This window comes from Parasteatoda tepidariorum, chromosome 6 (genome assembly GCF_043381705.1).
Source record: "Parasteatoda tepidariorum isolate YZ-2023 chromosome 6, CAS_Ptep_4.0, whole genome shotgun sequence".
NCBI classification, from domain to species: domain Eukaryota; kingdom Metazoa; phylum Arthropoda; class Arachnida; order Araneae; family Theridiidae; genus Parasteatoda; species Parasteatoda tepidariorum.
In genome coordinates, this window is record NC_092209.1 from 83,476,230 (window position 1) to 83,494,158 (window position 17,929).

General features: G+C 29.7%; 1 protein-coding gene across 1 annotated transcript in view; it reads left to right on the forward strand.

Moving 5' to 3' along the window:
* The first annotated feature begins 2,246 nt into the window (after window positions 1–2,246).
* Window positions 2,247–17,929, forward strand: part of LOC107455538 (E3 ubiquitin-protein ligase znrf2) — a 57,053-nt gene continuing 41,370 nt past the window's right edge. Inside the window, exon 1 of the mRNA XM_016073144.3 lies at window positions 2,247–2,856. Coding sequence (XP_015928630.1) covers window positions 2,514–2,856 — 343 coding nt within the window. The 5' untranslated portion in view covers window positions 2,247–2,513. The remainder of the gene's footprint in view (window positions 2,857–17,929) is intronic.

The following is a 17,929-nucleotide window of genomic DNA, read 5'->3' on the forward strand; positions in this document are numbered from 1 at the left end:
AATGTATTAAGCTATGAAATTGTTAAGTTCATATTTAAAAATACATTACTTGTCTAAACTCTTCATATAAGACTTAGTTATTGTTATTTCAATTCTTTTAAATGTATGTAAAGTAATTTAGTGATATTCGATTGTTAGTAACAAATTTAAAAGCTATTAGACTTATTATTTGATATCAATATAATAAAAAAAAATTCAAATGCAACTTTGCAACTAAAAAATTTATTTCTGTTTATGTGTTGTGAAAATTATTTAGTCTGATATAATGTACTACTTAATTTCTGAATTTATTGATAAGTCACAGAATTAGTCTTCTAAGTTAAGCATTGTAGTTAAATATTGTTTTAAATGAATGAATTATACTAAAAATTTAAATAAATTTTATTAAAACTAATACAAAAATTAATAAACTTAAAAAAATTTCTAAAATAAGTTTTTTTGCATGCATGCAAATTTGAATGTTTTGAGTAAAACCTAAATATTTTTCTAATTTAACCATAAACAAAAAAAAAGCGATAAATAATATATCAGTATAATATCTATATCTTAGGCCAGGATAGCCTGGTTGGCTAGACGTTGAACTCGTGTTTATGAGAACGTGAGTTCGAATCACGTCGGCTGAAGAATCCCGTGGTGACTGGGGCACATTAAATCAGTTGAGGTCGCAAAGTCTTCTAAGTTCTCATGACAAATCAATATCTCTGGGGATACTGAATTGGAGATTGATAGTTTTCTGGTTCAGGTTAAAATTGCGAGAATGAAGGAAGAATGATTGGGTCTTCCCTGCAAAATGGGAAATGACGTGTGTTGGACTAAAGTCGAATTCTTGGTCATTGATGGCGCCACTGAAAAAACAAGATACGTTCTTTTTGCCTTAAAAATTCGCTTGATTATTAAGCAGGCTTGCTGGTATTGGCAAATTGAATAGGTAACAACAACAACCTAAATCTTTTTATATTTAAAAGAAAGACAAGGAATTTCACGAAAGAAAAAAAGTTTCTAAGTTTCTGATAAAAGGAAGGAAAAAAAACATTGCTAAAATTTTTTCAGATAAAAAGGCTATAAGTGAAAATTTATTATTGAATTCAGTGTTATTTTCATTATACAATTTAAGGAGCATTCACACCGAATGTGGTCAAAATAAGCTAAATAGCTTGCTTTCACTAGAAGAATAATTAATAGAGGGCTCGTTATTAATGGCATTAATGTAAAGAGATTTTTCAAAATTTTCCTCTTCTATTTCAAAGGCGACGTCCAAGTGACTTCCTGCCTTTCGAAAAATACCCATATATTTACTTGTAGAAAACTCCAGCGACTTGTTTCCTTGCGATACTTTTTCTTCCTCAAATCTCTTAATTAAAATTAGCTGTGAAATCGACTAATAAGAACTCCAGCAATTTTTTCAGCTTTTTAGCATATTTCCTACATTAAACCGAAATTATTCGGTATTTCTATGAATTTGCAAAAGAGGTAAAAGGAGTGAGGCAATCTTTTAAGAACTGCTTCAATTGTTTGCAGAGTTGACCAGAGATAACAAGTAAAAGGTGCAGCCTTTAATATAATAACAATAAATTATGAAGGAAATTAAGATATAAAAGCTGGGCTGTTAAACAAGATTAGGGCGAAATGATAAGTCTGATGGTTTGCGAGAGATAAAAGTTTAAGGATTTTTAAATTATTTTTAAAATAAAGACGAGGAAAGTGTGACTTTATTTTTCAGGTGACTGGAAAATGAAATGTTATGTATTTGGAGATATAACTAACCGAGATATTTTTTTATTCATTGTATGTGCAAAATTCCGCACTGGGCAAAATCTAAGAAAACATATGTATTTACAATATTAAATGAAGCGACCATTATTAAAGCGTGTTATTTAATTATTATTATGTAGGGCATTATTAAATTTGTTACTTGAGAATCTCCCTTTCTCCTTGTTTTTTAAACGTAAAATGTTTGAAAACAACAGAGTGAGAAAAAAATTGTTTTTCTTCTATAATCGAGTTTCGGTTTCGATTTTGCTGTCACTTGAGGACTATTCTAATTATAAGCGATTTTTTCGCATGCGGACTAGATTCTGATTGGCGAGATTTTCGTTGGTAAATATTTTCCTCCAATCAAGTTCCCGCAAAAACTAGCAGCTTGAAATGTTTTATGAAAAGAAAACAACAGATATAGTGCGCTACCTGCTGGAAAGAAGGCAAGTTTATGTATATTTATCCTTATATTATCTTTAAACAGCTGTATTGCAGCTCAACTCAATGTTATTGTGAAAATAGATTTTGTTATTTCTGGTCGAACATTGGGTAAAATTTAGTTCTGTTCTGTTGCTCAATTTGACTTTAAAAGTTCTGTTCACTTTTCGGATATATTTTTGAATGTCAACCCAGTTTTTGTTTTTAGTGCTGATTTTCGGATGCTGATTAACTTAGTAGTGCATCTTCGATTGTCTTTTCGATGTGCTTTTTCATGCAGTGGATCAGCACATCTTCGATTTTGAAATCTGTTTCTTGCAATGGGCGCCAAGCAAAGCACGAACAACAACAGTACAAGAGATCAACCTGGCTCCAATGCATCCCCAATGGCTAGTACATCAGGGGGTTCTAGTGGCCTTGGATTATTAAATCTAAGGCAAAGAGACGGTGGTGCAACTGGCTCTGACTCGAGACAGCGAGCAAGGAGCTTATCTAATGTTTTGAATGGACACTCCGGACAGCCTATAAGTATATCACCCCAGCATGGGGCATTTGATATTTCAGAATCACCTGAACCAGACAGGAGTAATTTACCTGTGGAAATACCTATTAGTAGGGTTTATGCCGCCCATTCGTTGCCTGTGCATCTGGTATCGTTTAATGGTAAGTATTTTGATATTATATTGAAATCGTTAATTTATTAACTCGTGATTTTTGAAAATAATAATACAGACTCTGGGAATTAAGGATCCTCCTTAAGACTCAGGACTTCCAAATTTCTGGGTCCCCTTTTATTAGTAGTAGGATCTTATTAATATTATTTTCAGGTTCTTGTTTGATTTTATTAATATCAGGTTAAAATATGGATTCTCTACCTCCTTATCTATTTATTAATTAGTACATTCATAATTATTCTTTCAATTTATAGATGAAACAAAGAATTTCACAACAGTATTTGACAGTCAGGGATTTTTATTAGAACTGATCTAACACCTACCTCAAGGCAAGGAAAAGCAACAATTATATTTGATACTTAGAATTATTTTTATTTTCTCTTTCAGATAGTAATAAAGAAAAAAAAAGTTTTATGTTTTAGAAATAATTTTGTTTTTATAAATCTACTAAAATGCCATTCCTTTTTTTTTTTTTTTTTTTTTTTTTTTTGCATTTAGAGAGTTATGCGTTTCAGGAAAAATATCAAATCTTATTTTTTGCTTCCACTCTATGATTTTTGTTGTATTCAACACATTATAGTGTGCTAGCAGATTCACTGATAAGAAAATATTTATATTGCAAACTTTTTAAAAAAAACAAGAAAATGGGATTTAGCATTAAATATATAAATTTTTGTGTTATGTCATTCATTTCCTATATCATTAATCCTTAACATGGAATGTATCAATTTTATTGCTTTAAAATAAGTTTTTAAAATGAAACCTTTTTACAATAGGGTGCACTCTTATTTTGACAATTTTTGACATTGTTACAGAAAACAGAAAAAATGCCTTAAAAGTGATATTTTCAAATCATAAGAAATCATGATGAAAATAATAGAAAAATTGAATCTTTCCTATGTTGTCACAGCTAAGTTACAGTGTCAGAACTGTAGAACAACCTATTTTATGCTCTCATCTAAAGCACAAAATATGCACTGAAATAATTATTATTTACCGAGAAAATGAAATTATGGGGATATTACCATATTGTGATCTGTCACATCAACTACAATTTATAAAGGGCCAAATAGATTTGAGTTCTAATTTTTTTTTAGAATACTTGTAAAGGTTTGTTCAGGGGTTGCTACGAGTTATAAAAATAAACATTTAATAGTATCCTTTAACCAACAAATTTCTTTTTTTATTAACTATTTTTATTTGAATTAAAAAATTATAGTTTGTAAGTATTTTGTAATAATAATACAAAAAGTTTATTCAAATTTTAATATACATATCAGACACAGGAGTTTTTTCTTTGTTTGCTAATTCCTATTTGTCTATTTGAAAGACTTGTTTATTTGAAATTTTTTTGTTTTAACCATTATTGCTTATAACCCATTATTATTAAAAATAAACAATAAACCCTTATTAAAGAAGGATAATCAGGGGTGGTTGTATTATGGGCGTACTCCAGAATTGCAAGTTTTTTCCTATCATTCTTTTGAATTTAAGAACTAGGAGCAAGGCGCATGATTTTTTCCCAAATCAAAAATTTCTTAACCCGTCGAAACTTTCATGATGAAGCTCTGCAATATTAAATTTAAATCTATTTCATTATGTGATTCTCCTGCTAATTAACAGAAATTCATCAATGTCATTGTTTTGGTGTCTCAGATTTTTGTAATTTTGAGTATTTGAAACTGCCTCTGAATCCCCTTATTTACGAGATTTTAATATCAAACATTAATTTTCTCTTGTACCTGACTTAAAACCTCACACATTGCAATTCATATTAACGTGATTTAGTAATCGTGCATTGTGGTTTGTATTCCTGCGTTTAAAAATTAATATCGTAATTTGTATTAATACATTTGTAATATCTAACATCGATTTCCATTTTTATACACAATTTAAAAGTTGTATTCTCATGATCCAAAAGCCATGCATCATGATTTGCATGTTCACCCTTTAGAAATTTCATATCGGAACTTTAAAATCTAATATCGCAATTCTTGTAAGTATTAAGTTTTTCTTAAATTAGTTACTTTAAAGATTTGATATTCCTCTTTGATAGGTAGTGTAATTATAAATCTTAGTTCAAAAAATAATAAACAAATCTGGTGTAAAAATTGTTATCTCCATATCAAGTTTTTGCGCATAAAATTTTCAGGTTTTTTCACTTTGTGTCACAATTACCCATGGATGATTTCTAATCTATATTATGATGGTGTACTGATGGTAATGATGGTTACATTTCTTTGTAACATCAGTCAGATTTTATATTTTTATACTAAATAACAGTTATAAATTTCATTCCCTTTTCTTATCTGTGTTATAATATTAGGCTATTTGAAAACATTCTTTTTAATTTTTTGTAAAAAAAATATTAAATATTTATCCCAGAGAAAAAGTTTAAAAAATGAGAAAAACTATGAAAATATTATGTTATAGAATTGTCCAAATATGCTGTTTTGTAATATTAAATGAGAAATAATACTAAACAATTATCAGAAAATCAAAATAGCATACTATTATTCCTTTACATGGATTGCTGATCCATGAGAACGCTGATAATTTTTTGATGGTGGTCTGAGTCAAATTTTAGTGGTCCGATATACAGTCGTCCCCACTTAATCGCCCCTCGGATAATCGAATAACCCGCTTATACGAATAAAATTTAATGGAACCAAATCATTATAATTTAAACTATTGTTAAACTTCCCCGTTTAAACGGTTATTTGTTATTTTTTGCCCCCGCTTAATTGCATAAAGAAGTGGCACTGAAATGAGGGAAAAAAAAATTTCTTTTTGAGAAATGTTTCACCAGCTAAAATGGAATTTCCCTTTTTCAGTTAAGATAAGGATACAATAGGTGGTCATTTCAATAGAAACTTCTTATTCATTAGTAGGTGTTTGGGATGAAGATTAATCAAATCTTGCTGCCAGTTATACATTGAAGTAAACGAAGGGGGTTTCACCCCTCTTTGACTTACTTCACTCACACATAATTTAATATGTAAAAAAGGGATAGAGTGATTTGTTTTTAGGTCAAGACTTGTGGTCCCCTCTTGATGCTCTATTAGCTTTCATAAGAAAAAGTTTTAAAAACCTAATACATTAGTGTAAAGAGTGTCTTTCTCTTTAAGTAGAATAATTGCTTAATCCAGTGAATAATTTTTAGTTAGTTGCAAGTTGAGCGCGAAAAGGAATGATCTAAATTAATCAACAAAAAATCAATGAATCTTAGAAACAATAAATTTTAAAAAAATCCCCAACCAAAATAGCGTATTAACTGGGAATTTCTCAAGTTTCGAAGACGAAAAAAAAAAAAAAATTCTGAATGTGTTTGAAAGGAATACTCACAAGTCATGAAAATTTTAGTAGAAACTAAAATAGAATATCTAATTGTGATAAATTGATGAATTAAACGGGTATAAAAAACAGTCTTCAATCCTATAATTTTTCGGAAGGGATTAAATAATATTTTAGTTCCTACATTGTACTTTTCACTAACATTGATTTATTTTAATGTAACTTTAAATGACATTTTTTTAAGATACTAAGACAAAAAGCTTTAATTATAATTACTTATTGATCATAAAACTGAGCTTATTTAATTAAAACGCTATACTATGCATTTGATACCATTAAAAAGTAAAATTCCGAAAAAATTCAGAATTTAAGATTGAATATTACACCCCCCTTTTAATCGAATTACCCGCTTAATAGCATAAATTTGGCTGGAACCGATGGTATTCCTTTAAGCGGGGTTGACTGTACCTTAAATTTCAAAACCTGATTTGTTTGTACTTTGAAGATAAAAACAGTTGATAAGTAAGTAGAATGATATTAATATATTTGGGTAACATCTAAGTTATAGACTACATTCTCTTTTTTTTAAATTACTTTTTGCAAGACTATATTCCATGGTATTATAAAATTTATTGGTGGGTACTTTTTTCAGTTATAGGCAAATTCCGCTATTTTTATTTATTTTATTCATTTTATTTTGCGATTATAATTTTATTTTCATTAAAAAAATAAATATGGTTGAATTTACTTGTACCCGACTAATTAAAAAGTATATACCAATTTTTTTTTGTGTGAAATTGTAAATGAAACAAAATCAATACTTAAATAGGTGCTTCACTTGATTTTGTTTTTCTTCTTCTTCTCATTGGCACGACAGCCCAGGATGGGCCTTGGCCTTCTCAACAAGCCTATGCCAAGACATTCTTCCCTTAGCCAAGGTTCTCCAGTTAATTATCTTTAAAATTTGTAGGTCCTTTTCAAGGCAGTCTAAAAATCTTAGGTTTGGTCGTCCTCTTTTTCTTGTACCTGTTGGCCTGGCACAGAAAACTTTTTTGGTTGTCCTGCTATCCTCCATTCTTATGTTTTTGACCCCATTCATTTAGTTATATGAATTTGTAATAAATAGATGTTTTGCAGGAGATACTTATCTTGATCACAATTTTTTTTAAATTAAAAAATTTATACAAGTTATTTCCCAGCATATGATCATAAATGATACAAAATGGGTTGAAAAATTTCTAAATGGTTATCCTGCGATTTGCAGAAATTTCAAATAATTAAATCTATCTAATCTTCCGACAGCTTTTGAGGGCCATTAAATAAAATTTTAATGATTTTGTTGGAAGACTGCTCCTCAATGTCAAACATACTATGTTCATTCTGGCAAAAAGTTTTTCCAGAAAAGTTGTAGACGTCAGTATTACAATTAGTGTTATCTCAACTTCATCAATTTTGGGAATTATAGATATCCCAGATAGTGCTCTTCCTTTCCATTATATGAGATTTTTAAATCGCGTGAGTACGAATCGTGATGCGTGATTTTTAAATCGCGCGATTACGAATCGCGATACGTGATTTTTTAAACCGCGTGAATACGAATCGCGATGTGGTATTTTTAAATTACGAGATAAAGAGTCATAACGTTTGTTTTTTAAACCGTGTGGATACGAATCTTGATTTTTAAATCGCATGAATACGAATCGCGATGCGTGATTTTTAATTTGCGAAGAGAAGAACTACAACATATGATTTTTAAAACACTCTAATGCGAATTACGATTTGTGACTTTTAAATCTCGTGAATGCGATGATTTTTAAAATGCGAAAAAAATCACAACGTTTGATTTTTAAAATATGTGAATACGAATCGCGATGCCCGATTTTGAATTCGTGTCATTAAACTTACATGTGTTCAGGGAACTTACAAAATATGCACGTGTATTAAATTATTTTCTGCAAAAGGGCCACACATTTAATAAAAATTTATAGATCCGTTTTTTTTAATTATTCTTTCTGAGAAGGTGCCGATTTGCTTGGATATTTACGAATTTTGTGAAAGCACCTATTTTACTGGGAAAATTTCGGTGAAGGTACCGTTTGACAACCAATTTTTGGAGAAGTACCGATGAAAGGTACTTTAATAAAAATCCATCTATATTAGGTCCTGGATTGGCTTCTTTTGCAGACGAAGAGGAATAAGAATGCTTAATAGAGTGGGTAAAATAAAAAATTTAAAAAAAAAAATAAAAATTCAAAACGCTTTAATGCGAAAAACGTGTCGTGTCTTATGTAAAAAGAAGAAAATTGATATGAAATTTTTAAAAATCGGTTGATATCTTCCGGTTGTGCATCGCACTGAAAATTTAGAAAAACTGATAAAATTGTGCAATTTTCTCAAAATATTTTTATACCATTTGAAATTCAACATCATGCTCTTGTCCCTATGATCATTTTATTTTTTAAAAAGTTAAAATAAGTCATAATATATTTCAATGCACACTAGTTATACAATAAATTAATTAAATGGCTAATTTTTTTTCCCTTCAGATTTTTGCGAATTTAAACTATTTAACTTGAACTATTTAAGGTGCTTATTTTCGATTTTCGTTATTTAAAAGCCCTTAAAGGTGCTTTTTTCATTGGGTGTTTTTAAAAAGTGCTTAATTTTCCTTTTTTCAGAATGAGATTTTTCCTTTATCATGTTGATTTTTGCTTCGAATTATGCAAGAAGACACAGTTCACATTGTTCTATTCAACTTTTTCACAATTAATTCAACCCCAATCTATTTCGGCGTATTGTCAGTCCGTAGCGTATGAAAACGCCATTCATTTTACATGATTCAAAATTTCATGCATTTTGACAATTGTCAAAAACAATGCCGAAAGTTTTTTTTTTTGACATGATGGTTAAAACAAGATAAAACCGTCAATGGTCAACAACTTTCCAACCCTGCCTAGTTATGATATTTAAGTGCTTAAAAACATTTTTTGAGTACTTGAAAAGTGCTTAAAAGGTGCTTATTTTTTGTTGAATAATTTGTCAACGCTCACTGTTATAGTCAGTCTCATAATAAAAACCACAGAGATTTTTCTTCAGAACAAACAATCCGATTATAAATGTTTCCTTTCATGCCATTTTTAGATAGATTTAAGTTGTCTATTGAGGCAAATAGCTAGTGCGAGAATATTCCTAAAAACGCTTGGCAAACAGAATGGGAAAAATGCTTTTAGAACAAAGCATCTATAAATACATAGTCTACGTACAGAATAGTTCACCTAATTATTATTATTATGCCAGGGGATAGAGCTTTCGCCTACCAATGAGGTGAACCGGGTTCGAATCCCAACGATGATTGGTCGATACGTCCTTTTGCCGTTAGGCTAACCGTGGTAGGTTCTCGTGGTCTTCTTCTCCATGTAACGCAAATGCGAGTTGGTTCCATCAAAACGTCCTCAACAGATGGTCAAGGAAGCTGCAATCGCTCAGAGGATAGAGCGTTCGTCTTCCAATGAGGTGAACTGGGTTCGAATCGCAGCGATGGCTGGTCGATACGAAACCGGCTTGCACTGACCACACTGCTGACGAGAAATATCCTCAATGGTAGATGGATCATGGGTTAGAGTCCCCTTGCTTTCAGGCGAACCTTGGGAGGTTCTCGTGGTCTTCCTCTCCGCAAATGCTGGTTAGTTCCGTCAAAAAGTCCTCCACGAAGGCAATCTTCTCCCAATACTTGATACAGGAATTGCCTTGTCTCCTGGATTAGGTTCAAAATTAGAAGGCTACGGAGTTGAACGTTTGTTGTCGTATGTATATAATGCCTGGGGGGAGGGGTCGTACAACCATAGCTATGACTAAAATTCATATAAGCAGAAGCTAGACACGTTTAAAATAAGAGCTTTTTCATACTCGAGGTTTTTATTAACTACATTTTCTGTACTTCGTAAAATTTTTGGCTTCACCATAGGTAATGGCTGGAGTGTCAGAAAATTATGAATGAAATAATATCAATACCAACTCATACATTTTCACAAGCACAAGAAATTAACCCAGAAACTTTTTCAGTTTATTTAAGAGCATCAAAATTTATTTTAGGTGCCATAATATCTCATAATTCTGTTAAGAAATGTCTTGTTTTTTTCCTTCTGAGTCGTATTATCTTGCTTATAAAACTTTTCTACATCCAAGGTTCCAAATGCTTTCCTTATCATTCGCATTTTACGAGTAGTGATTTAAAAGTGAAGTAGCTCTTAATTTAAACACTGTGTAAATAATCCAGGTTGGCATGATTTAAATCACAAAATTTATATCATGATTTAAATCACTAAATTTTTTTTTAAAAAAATCATTGAACTAAATGAACTGAGATTCATTTTTTTTTTGTTTTAAACAAATATATATATTTTTAAAAAAATCATTAAGTTGAAAATATTTTTATAGATATATCCTTTACGCAGTGATTCTTTTTAAAGTCCGATTTGAATAATAATGAAGGATTTCTCCAAAAAACAAAGGAAAGTGTTAATTTTTTCTCTTCAAAATAGAATAATAATGAAATAATGTTAGAGAGCAAAAGTGGATGAGAGTAATGTAAAACTCTTAAATTATATTTTTCCATTAGCTGTATATAAAATAATTTGTTGGAAATCAACATATTTCAACTATACGCATTATTTTTCTTGTTTATTTGAATACTTTAAGTGCTTTGAAAACATATTAAATACGTAAGTTAGTGTTTAGCAATAATGATAAAAGACTTGCTTTACCCAAATAAACTTATGATAATTTTTTTCCTCCTTTAATGTATTCTTATCTTAACTATTTTATTCTTCATTTGAAATCTAACTGTCAAATTGCCTCTCTGTTCTTAAAATTTTAGGATGTTTAGTTTGAACAACCGTGATTTTATTTATTCAGTGATTAGTTTGTAATAATTAAAAAAAATTTTTTTTAAGCATTTTAGTTAGAAATATAAACTATTTTAGCTATATTATTGTTTTTAAATAATACTATCAATGCATATTATAATAATACTGTTAATTCATTGTATACTGTTTATATAGTTTATCAGATTTTACTTGTATATATATATAAAAAAAAAATCTGATTTAAATAATTAAAAAAAAACGATTTAAATCAATAACACTGAATCTGATTTAAATTAAAAAAAAAAAACTATTTAAATCAAATAAATCCGTTCTTTTTCTTTTTTTTCTTTTTTTTTCAAATCATGAATTTCGCCAAACATGGTCTAATTAAATCATGGCCAGGCCTGAGCATTCGCCACCTTTGCCAAATGCAATAAAATCGTAAATTCGATAAAACAAATTGTGTTTGGGCGAAAGTATTGGCGAATGATTTTTTCTACAAAAAAAAAGAATATTATCCTTGATTCCTTGATCTTGAAAATTACATCAAGATAAATTTTTCTGAACAAATCTTGTATTTTTTATTCGATTATAGTAATTTCTCTTAGATATGTCGCATACCTAATTAGAATTATATTAAGTTCAGATAATGTATGCAACAACTGAAATCATGTAAGCATAAAAAAACGCATTGTAAGTCAACACGTTCGTTGCCGGACCACGCAATATCGCACGTAAAACTCTTTCATATAGTTTGTGTCAAGTAGCCATAAAAACTGTAGCCATTAAATCTATGAAAATCTATCAAGTAGCCATTAAATCTATGGAGAGCGCCTGTTTGCATCTAAGTGCACGCCAAATGAAGGCTATCTTCCAGCGCGAACGTATCGATATCGCCAACTCTTGAAGCGACAATTCACAGGCTTTTTTTTGTTTACTTTCTGATTAATAATAACAGTTATTAACAAGAATAATCAATTAACACGTAATAAGAATGAATAAAAATGTTATCTAACAATCGTAACAAATATACGTCTTGTTCGCATGTAAAGAACCTGCTGAAAGAATAATAAATATTTTTCCTTGCAGACGATTTTCTTCAACAGCGAAACGAAAGTAAAAATTCTTTATCTCGCATTTGATTTCTTAAGAGCATGTCAGTATAAGACGCGCCATTTTTAGTAGTCTTATCAAATCCAATGCAACGTCATATAGTTGTTTCTTTTTCAAGAGCAAACGTTCTCCTTATTTATCGAAATATGTCGCCAATTCTAAGATTCCACAAATGCTACAAAACTCCTATAACTTTTTTTTTTTTTTAAATAATTCTATTTTATATATTGTAAAAAATAGCACGAATTAAATTTCTGCTTGACGTGTTTAACTTTTAAAAGCTTTTATATTTATTATTATTTTGATAGCTTATTTATTAAATTCGATAACGATATCAAACGGAACAGTCACAGATGATTACTTGAATCCTATATTGCAAAAGCTTATTCTTAACTTGAAACGGAACATGGACGCACATTATCATCCAACTATTTTTCCAGAAAATATGTGTTCTTTTTTTCAATAGCATATTGCTTATTAAAATAAACTTATTTCAAAATTTAGCCATTAACACGGTTTCTAAAATGAGAACATTTAACTTTGATTTTATCTTTATAGATAACCATTTTTCTATGATAGATATAGTATTAACCACCTGCGCTCAGCTGGTAATGAGCGTGTTAACCCCCCTCTCGCTTAAATTTTATTAAAAAAATACTCTGTGAGTAGTAAAAACCAATAAAACAGAATTAAATGATTTAAATAACTTATCTTCTACCTCGATTTTTTTTTTTTTTGAATGATTACAATCGCGACAGTAGTAAACAAGCGAGACCGTAAAAATTCTTTTATTATAGAATAAAAGACTTAAAGAATGAAACGTTTTGTTTAAAATGAAATATATTTATTTAAAAGGTAGTCGGAATAAAAAAAAAAATCAAATGTTGCTTCAGGTTTATCCTTATAGTATTGCTCTAGTCTAAGAAGTTATCAAAAATTAACTCTTATCTCTTCTTATTTCTTTTCCTGATAAAACATCCTATTCATTTACTTCTCCTCCCTAACTGTAAAGTGACTCTTGATTTAAATTCGCATTTTTCTTCAATTTATGGATGGTTGATTGAATGTAAACAATAACAAGTTTCCTAAAACCGGAAGAAATTTAGAAAACTTCCGGTGTATCCCTCCGCTTATGTTATGCTTACGAACAGGCTTAACATTCTATGAAGTTTTATTGTTTTAATTTGTGATTAAATTTAAGCGTAATTTTATCATTGATAAGAGTTTTTTGTAGTTTAGAAATTATAACAGGTTGTGAGCCTGAAACAAATTGAAGAAAATTAATATCACAAGAGAAAATAAAGTGTAAGGTTTGCCATGTTTTGAGTGTTATCCCTTATTTGGCTATATTTGTGTGAAATGGCACTGTTTGATATTTTTTGGGTTGCATCATACCATGCTTGCAAAGTCTTTCGAATTCATTTGTTTTGATGAAATTTAAATAGAAGGCGTTATTAGTGTAACACACTATATTGTGTAATAATATTGGATGACTCGCTTTTTCAAGTTTAGGCGTGAAAATCAATCTGAAGTAGTAACCTGAAATACTTGCTACGAATTTTAACCCCTAGCGCAAGGGTCGGCAACTTATTGAAACGGACTAGCCAAAAGTTACAATTTATAAAATTTCCCAGGTTCTTAAAGAGCCATTAAAAATTTTCGATTTTATATTATAGCATAGCTGCCAACTCTATTGGATTTTCCAGTAGACTATTGGATTTTGCTAGTGTCTCCCGGTTTACTGGTTTAATAAAAATTCTGATGGTTTCTGTTCATTTTATAAAATTCCCTAAAATTGAGAAAGTTTCTTTAAAAAATCCCTATTGAATTAGAATTTTTAGATTATTGCTTTGCTTGAATACTTAAATTAGTGTCACTAATGCATAAGAAAGCGAACCTCATTTATAAAATTCGGTTTTCTTTGATGAATTAAATACCTATTGCTATTCAAAATTATGAATAAACATAATATATAACATTTCAATATCACTTAATGTGAAATCGTAGCTGGAAAAAATTGCAGTTTTTCTATTTTGATGACTATGAAAATCTCTAAAATTCCATTTGTCTAAAATATTTAATATATTTTGCAATAATTATTATGAAATTTATATTCTTTCGTAAAATCTGCTGAATTTTTTCTTATCCATGATGGCAGCTATGTTATAGTATTTGCTTAAATATATATTTGATTTTTGACTTAAAGTAAACAACTTTAAATACGGAATAATATTTATTCAAATGAAAACACAAATATAGATAGTTACATCAATGGGATAGCATTGGCTTTGCATGCCTTTTGAAAGTTTATTAAATCTGGCTTATAGCTTGCTGTTTTAAGTTTCAAGCACGACTCTAGATTTTCATTTACCGCTCTCCATGTCTTCAACAAAAAGAAGTATTTTTTATTTTTTTTTCAAAACAAACTACTTCAAGCAAGTCGCAGGCTGAGTTGCCCTTTTTCCTTGCAGTTTTAGATTTAATTCATTTAATTTGATTGTGATATCTACCATGAAGTTGAATTTTTGCAGCCATTTATTTGTCTTCTTCCAATTCAGGATGCTCAATGCTTCTTTTCATTGATGAATGTTTTCATCTCACTCAAGCACAAAACCAAACGTTACAATACTTTACCACCGGAAAGCCATCGAAAATAATAAACAGCAATTAGTTGAATTGCTCTGTAGTTAGACGCTGGATGATATGTCGTACCAAGCTTTTTTGTTCTATTACTTCATCTGCTTTAGAAAATTTACTTACTACTTGCTATTTGTTTCAATAGACCGTTGAATTCTCTATCGTGTTTTGGTAGATTAGTCTGAACAAATATCTCTCAAGGTTCGATTGTGCATCATTAAACAGCTTGTCCCGTATTTATATTATCCGAGTCGTTAAACTCTTGTTATGCTTGTATTGTCATTAAAAATAGAAAATATTATTTCTGTGTTGAGGTGATCAAGTGTGTGAAGGAGCTATAAATGGCACTGCACTATTAAGTGATAACAACATGACTAAACTAGGGTTTTGGATTTAGTCTGGAAAATTGTCATCCTATCTATCTAAAAAATTTTTCAGATTAAAGAAAATTTATTAAATATTTAGGGATCTGTTTAGAAGAAATTTGGGTCTGTTAACGGACCCTTCACCAAATATCTTTTCATTAAAACGGACCCTTCACAAAATATTTTAACTTAAAAACGGACCTTTCACAAAATGATTTTTCTTTTAATCGGACCCTTCACAAATTTGTTTATCTTCATTATTGCTTTGTTAATTGAATAAACCCTTCCCAGGGGGAAAAGAAGAAAGATGGATGTAAACGAATTAAGTTCTGTCTTCGGCAGACGATTCTTTCATTATTCGTACGAAATGAATATTCTGCGTTCAGCAGTATAGGCTAAATACCAAATATTTTGCATGTTGCAGCTCTAATTTAGAAGCAGCAATTGCTGTTTATTTTTGAAAATTTAATTTTTTTATTATAATTTTGTAGTGTTGAGCATAATCTCGTATCAATTTACAATTGAAAAACTCATTGAAATTTTTTTTTGCAATAACCGGACCCTATTTGCACACATTCACAAAAGCAGGACCCTGGTTGAAAGAATGTGACTTAACATTTATTTTATATTCACAAATTACGAGTAATTTTTTCACAATTTTTCAAAAATGAACCTGTCACAAAATGTCTGGACAGACCCCTAATATTACAACGAACTGAAATCTTAAAATTAAGGTGAAACTAAAACATTTGAAATTTCCAAAAGCATGCCAACGCATTTTAACACATTTCAATTTTTTCCCATACCATAGGCATTCAGATATAAGAATATAAAACTAAATACGCCGCTTAAAAGTTTCAAACCCAGAGGTTGTCTAATGAGATAACTTTTAACCAAGATAGTAAAAGATAAAAAGATTTGGAAAATTTAAAATAATTCGTTTTTTTTTAAACGTTTTGCACGATCGATATGCATTGCATTAATAATGATTTCTTAACTTTATTTTTAATCTATAAAAGAATTTATTAAGCCCAAGAAACTATGGCTATACCATTTTAAATGGTATTAATTTTTGTTAAAAAATTTAATTTTGAGAGTTTTTATAGATTTCGAGTACACTACTTGACACCGGTACGATATGGATTGATTTTAGAATTTTTTTTAAAATCATTTTTTCGCTTTTAACATTAGGAATTTTTTCTCACTACAGCGTTTTGAAAATGAAATGGTCGTTTTTTTTCCCCGGCCCATCCTAATTGCTTATAGGCTTCAGAATCCCTTTATTTTCAAAATTTTCGTAAGGGGAAAAAAAAAAAAAAAAAAAAAAAANAAAAAAAAAAAAAAAAAAAAAAAAAAAAAAAAAAAAAAAAAAAAAAAAAAATACGTACAAATAAATAAAAATAAAAGTGGAAAATTTTCAACCGTGAAATAAAATTTGAAGTTGAAAAAAGGAGGGGGAAAAGAAAAAACGGAAAAAAATTTCTTCTACAGTTTAACAGTTATGAACACAAGAGATTCCTAAAGAATATTCTACTCTCTTTAAAAGTGTGTAAAATAAATAAAAACTTAAATTTTGTTTATTGCAAAGTTGTATTCTCTTGTTTGAATTTAATCCTAAAACTAGATCACTACAGTAAAAGTCTACAGTAAATGTAATAACTGGTCTAACCAGGGTCTAAAGGGGAGGGTAGCAACTTTCTTTTATAAGCATGGGAGAAGTTGCGCTTTGCTTATTTTTGCTGACAAAGGGTAGTCCAAAATAGCCGAAAATATGCTTACGTAATAATTAAACGAACCCGTTGTGCGATTTTTTTTAAAAATATTTTTACTTGAATTGTTTTAATTTTCTCTTCGTAATGATTAAAATTAGTAATCGATTTCTATTAAAATGAATTTTAAACGTATAAAAAGTTTTTTGCTCATTTTCTTTTCTTAGCTTAAAATTATGCTTTGAAAAACTAAATGAACATAAATCAGAGTTTTGTATATGTTTCCAAAATATTGCGATGACTCAATGCGAGGGAGCGTCTCAGTTTTTTTTTTTTTTTTACTTGAAAGTAATGAAGATTTTAAATAAATCATGCGGTTTCGGTCGAAGTGATGCATGCAGCCTCTCTGAAACTGTTGACTTTTGGACGGGCAATAGTTGTGGGTGGTGAAGGAAAAGAAGAAAAAAAGGTAATGAGTCCTAATTTGTTTACGCTGCTTAAGTTAGAAATTATTTTCAGTTTGCCGTACATTACGTGATGTTTAACTTACTTACTTTTTACTCCACCTGTTCTCAAAACTGTCAGAAATGAAATAGTACTAATTTCTGTATTCATTACGAAATGGTTATTAATTAGACAAGTTCCTAAGTTGTTGGGGGAAAAAAAGATTTAAAATTGTTGTGGTTCGGGCTCATAATGAATACCTGAGTCTTGGCCCCTTCCCCGAGTTTTAGTCGCTATCTTGAGTTTACGGATGGGAGAGAGTTAAAAAAATGGTCTGTGAGATTAGTTTTGTGATTTATTATTATTTTTTTTTATTATTCTAGCCTCAGGGGTCTGTTTAGAAGAAATTTGGGTCCATTAACGGACCCTTCACAAAATATCTTTTCATAAAAACGGACCCTTCACAAAATATTTTAACTTAAAAACGGACCCTTCACAAAATGATTTTTCTTTTAATCGGACCCTTCACAAATTTGTTTATCTTCATTATTATTTTGTTAATCGAATAAACCCTTTCCAGGGCAGAAAACAAGAAAGATGGATGTAAACGAATTAAGTTTTGTCTTCGGCAGACG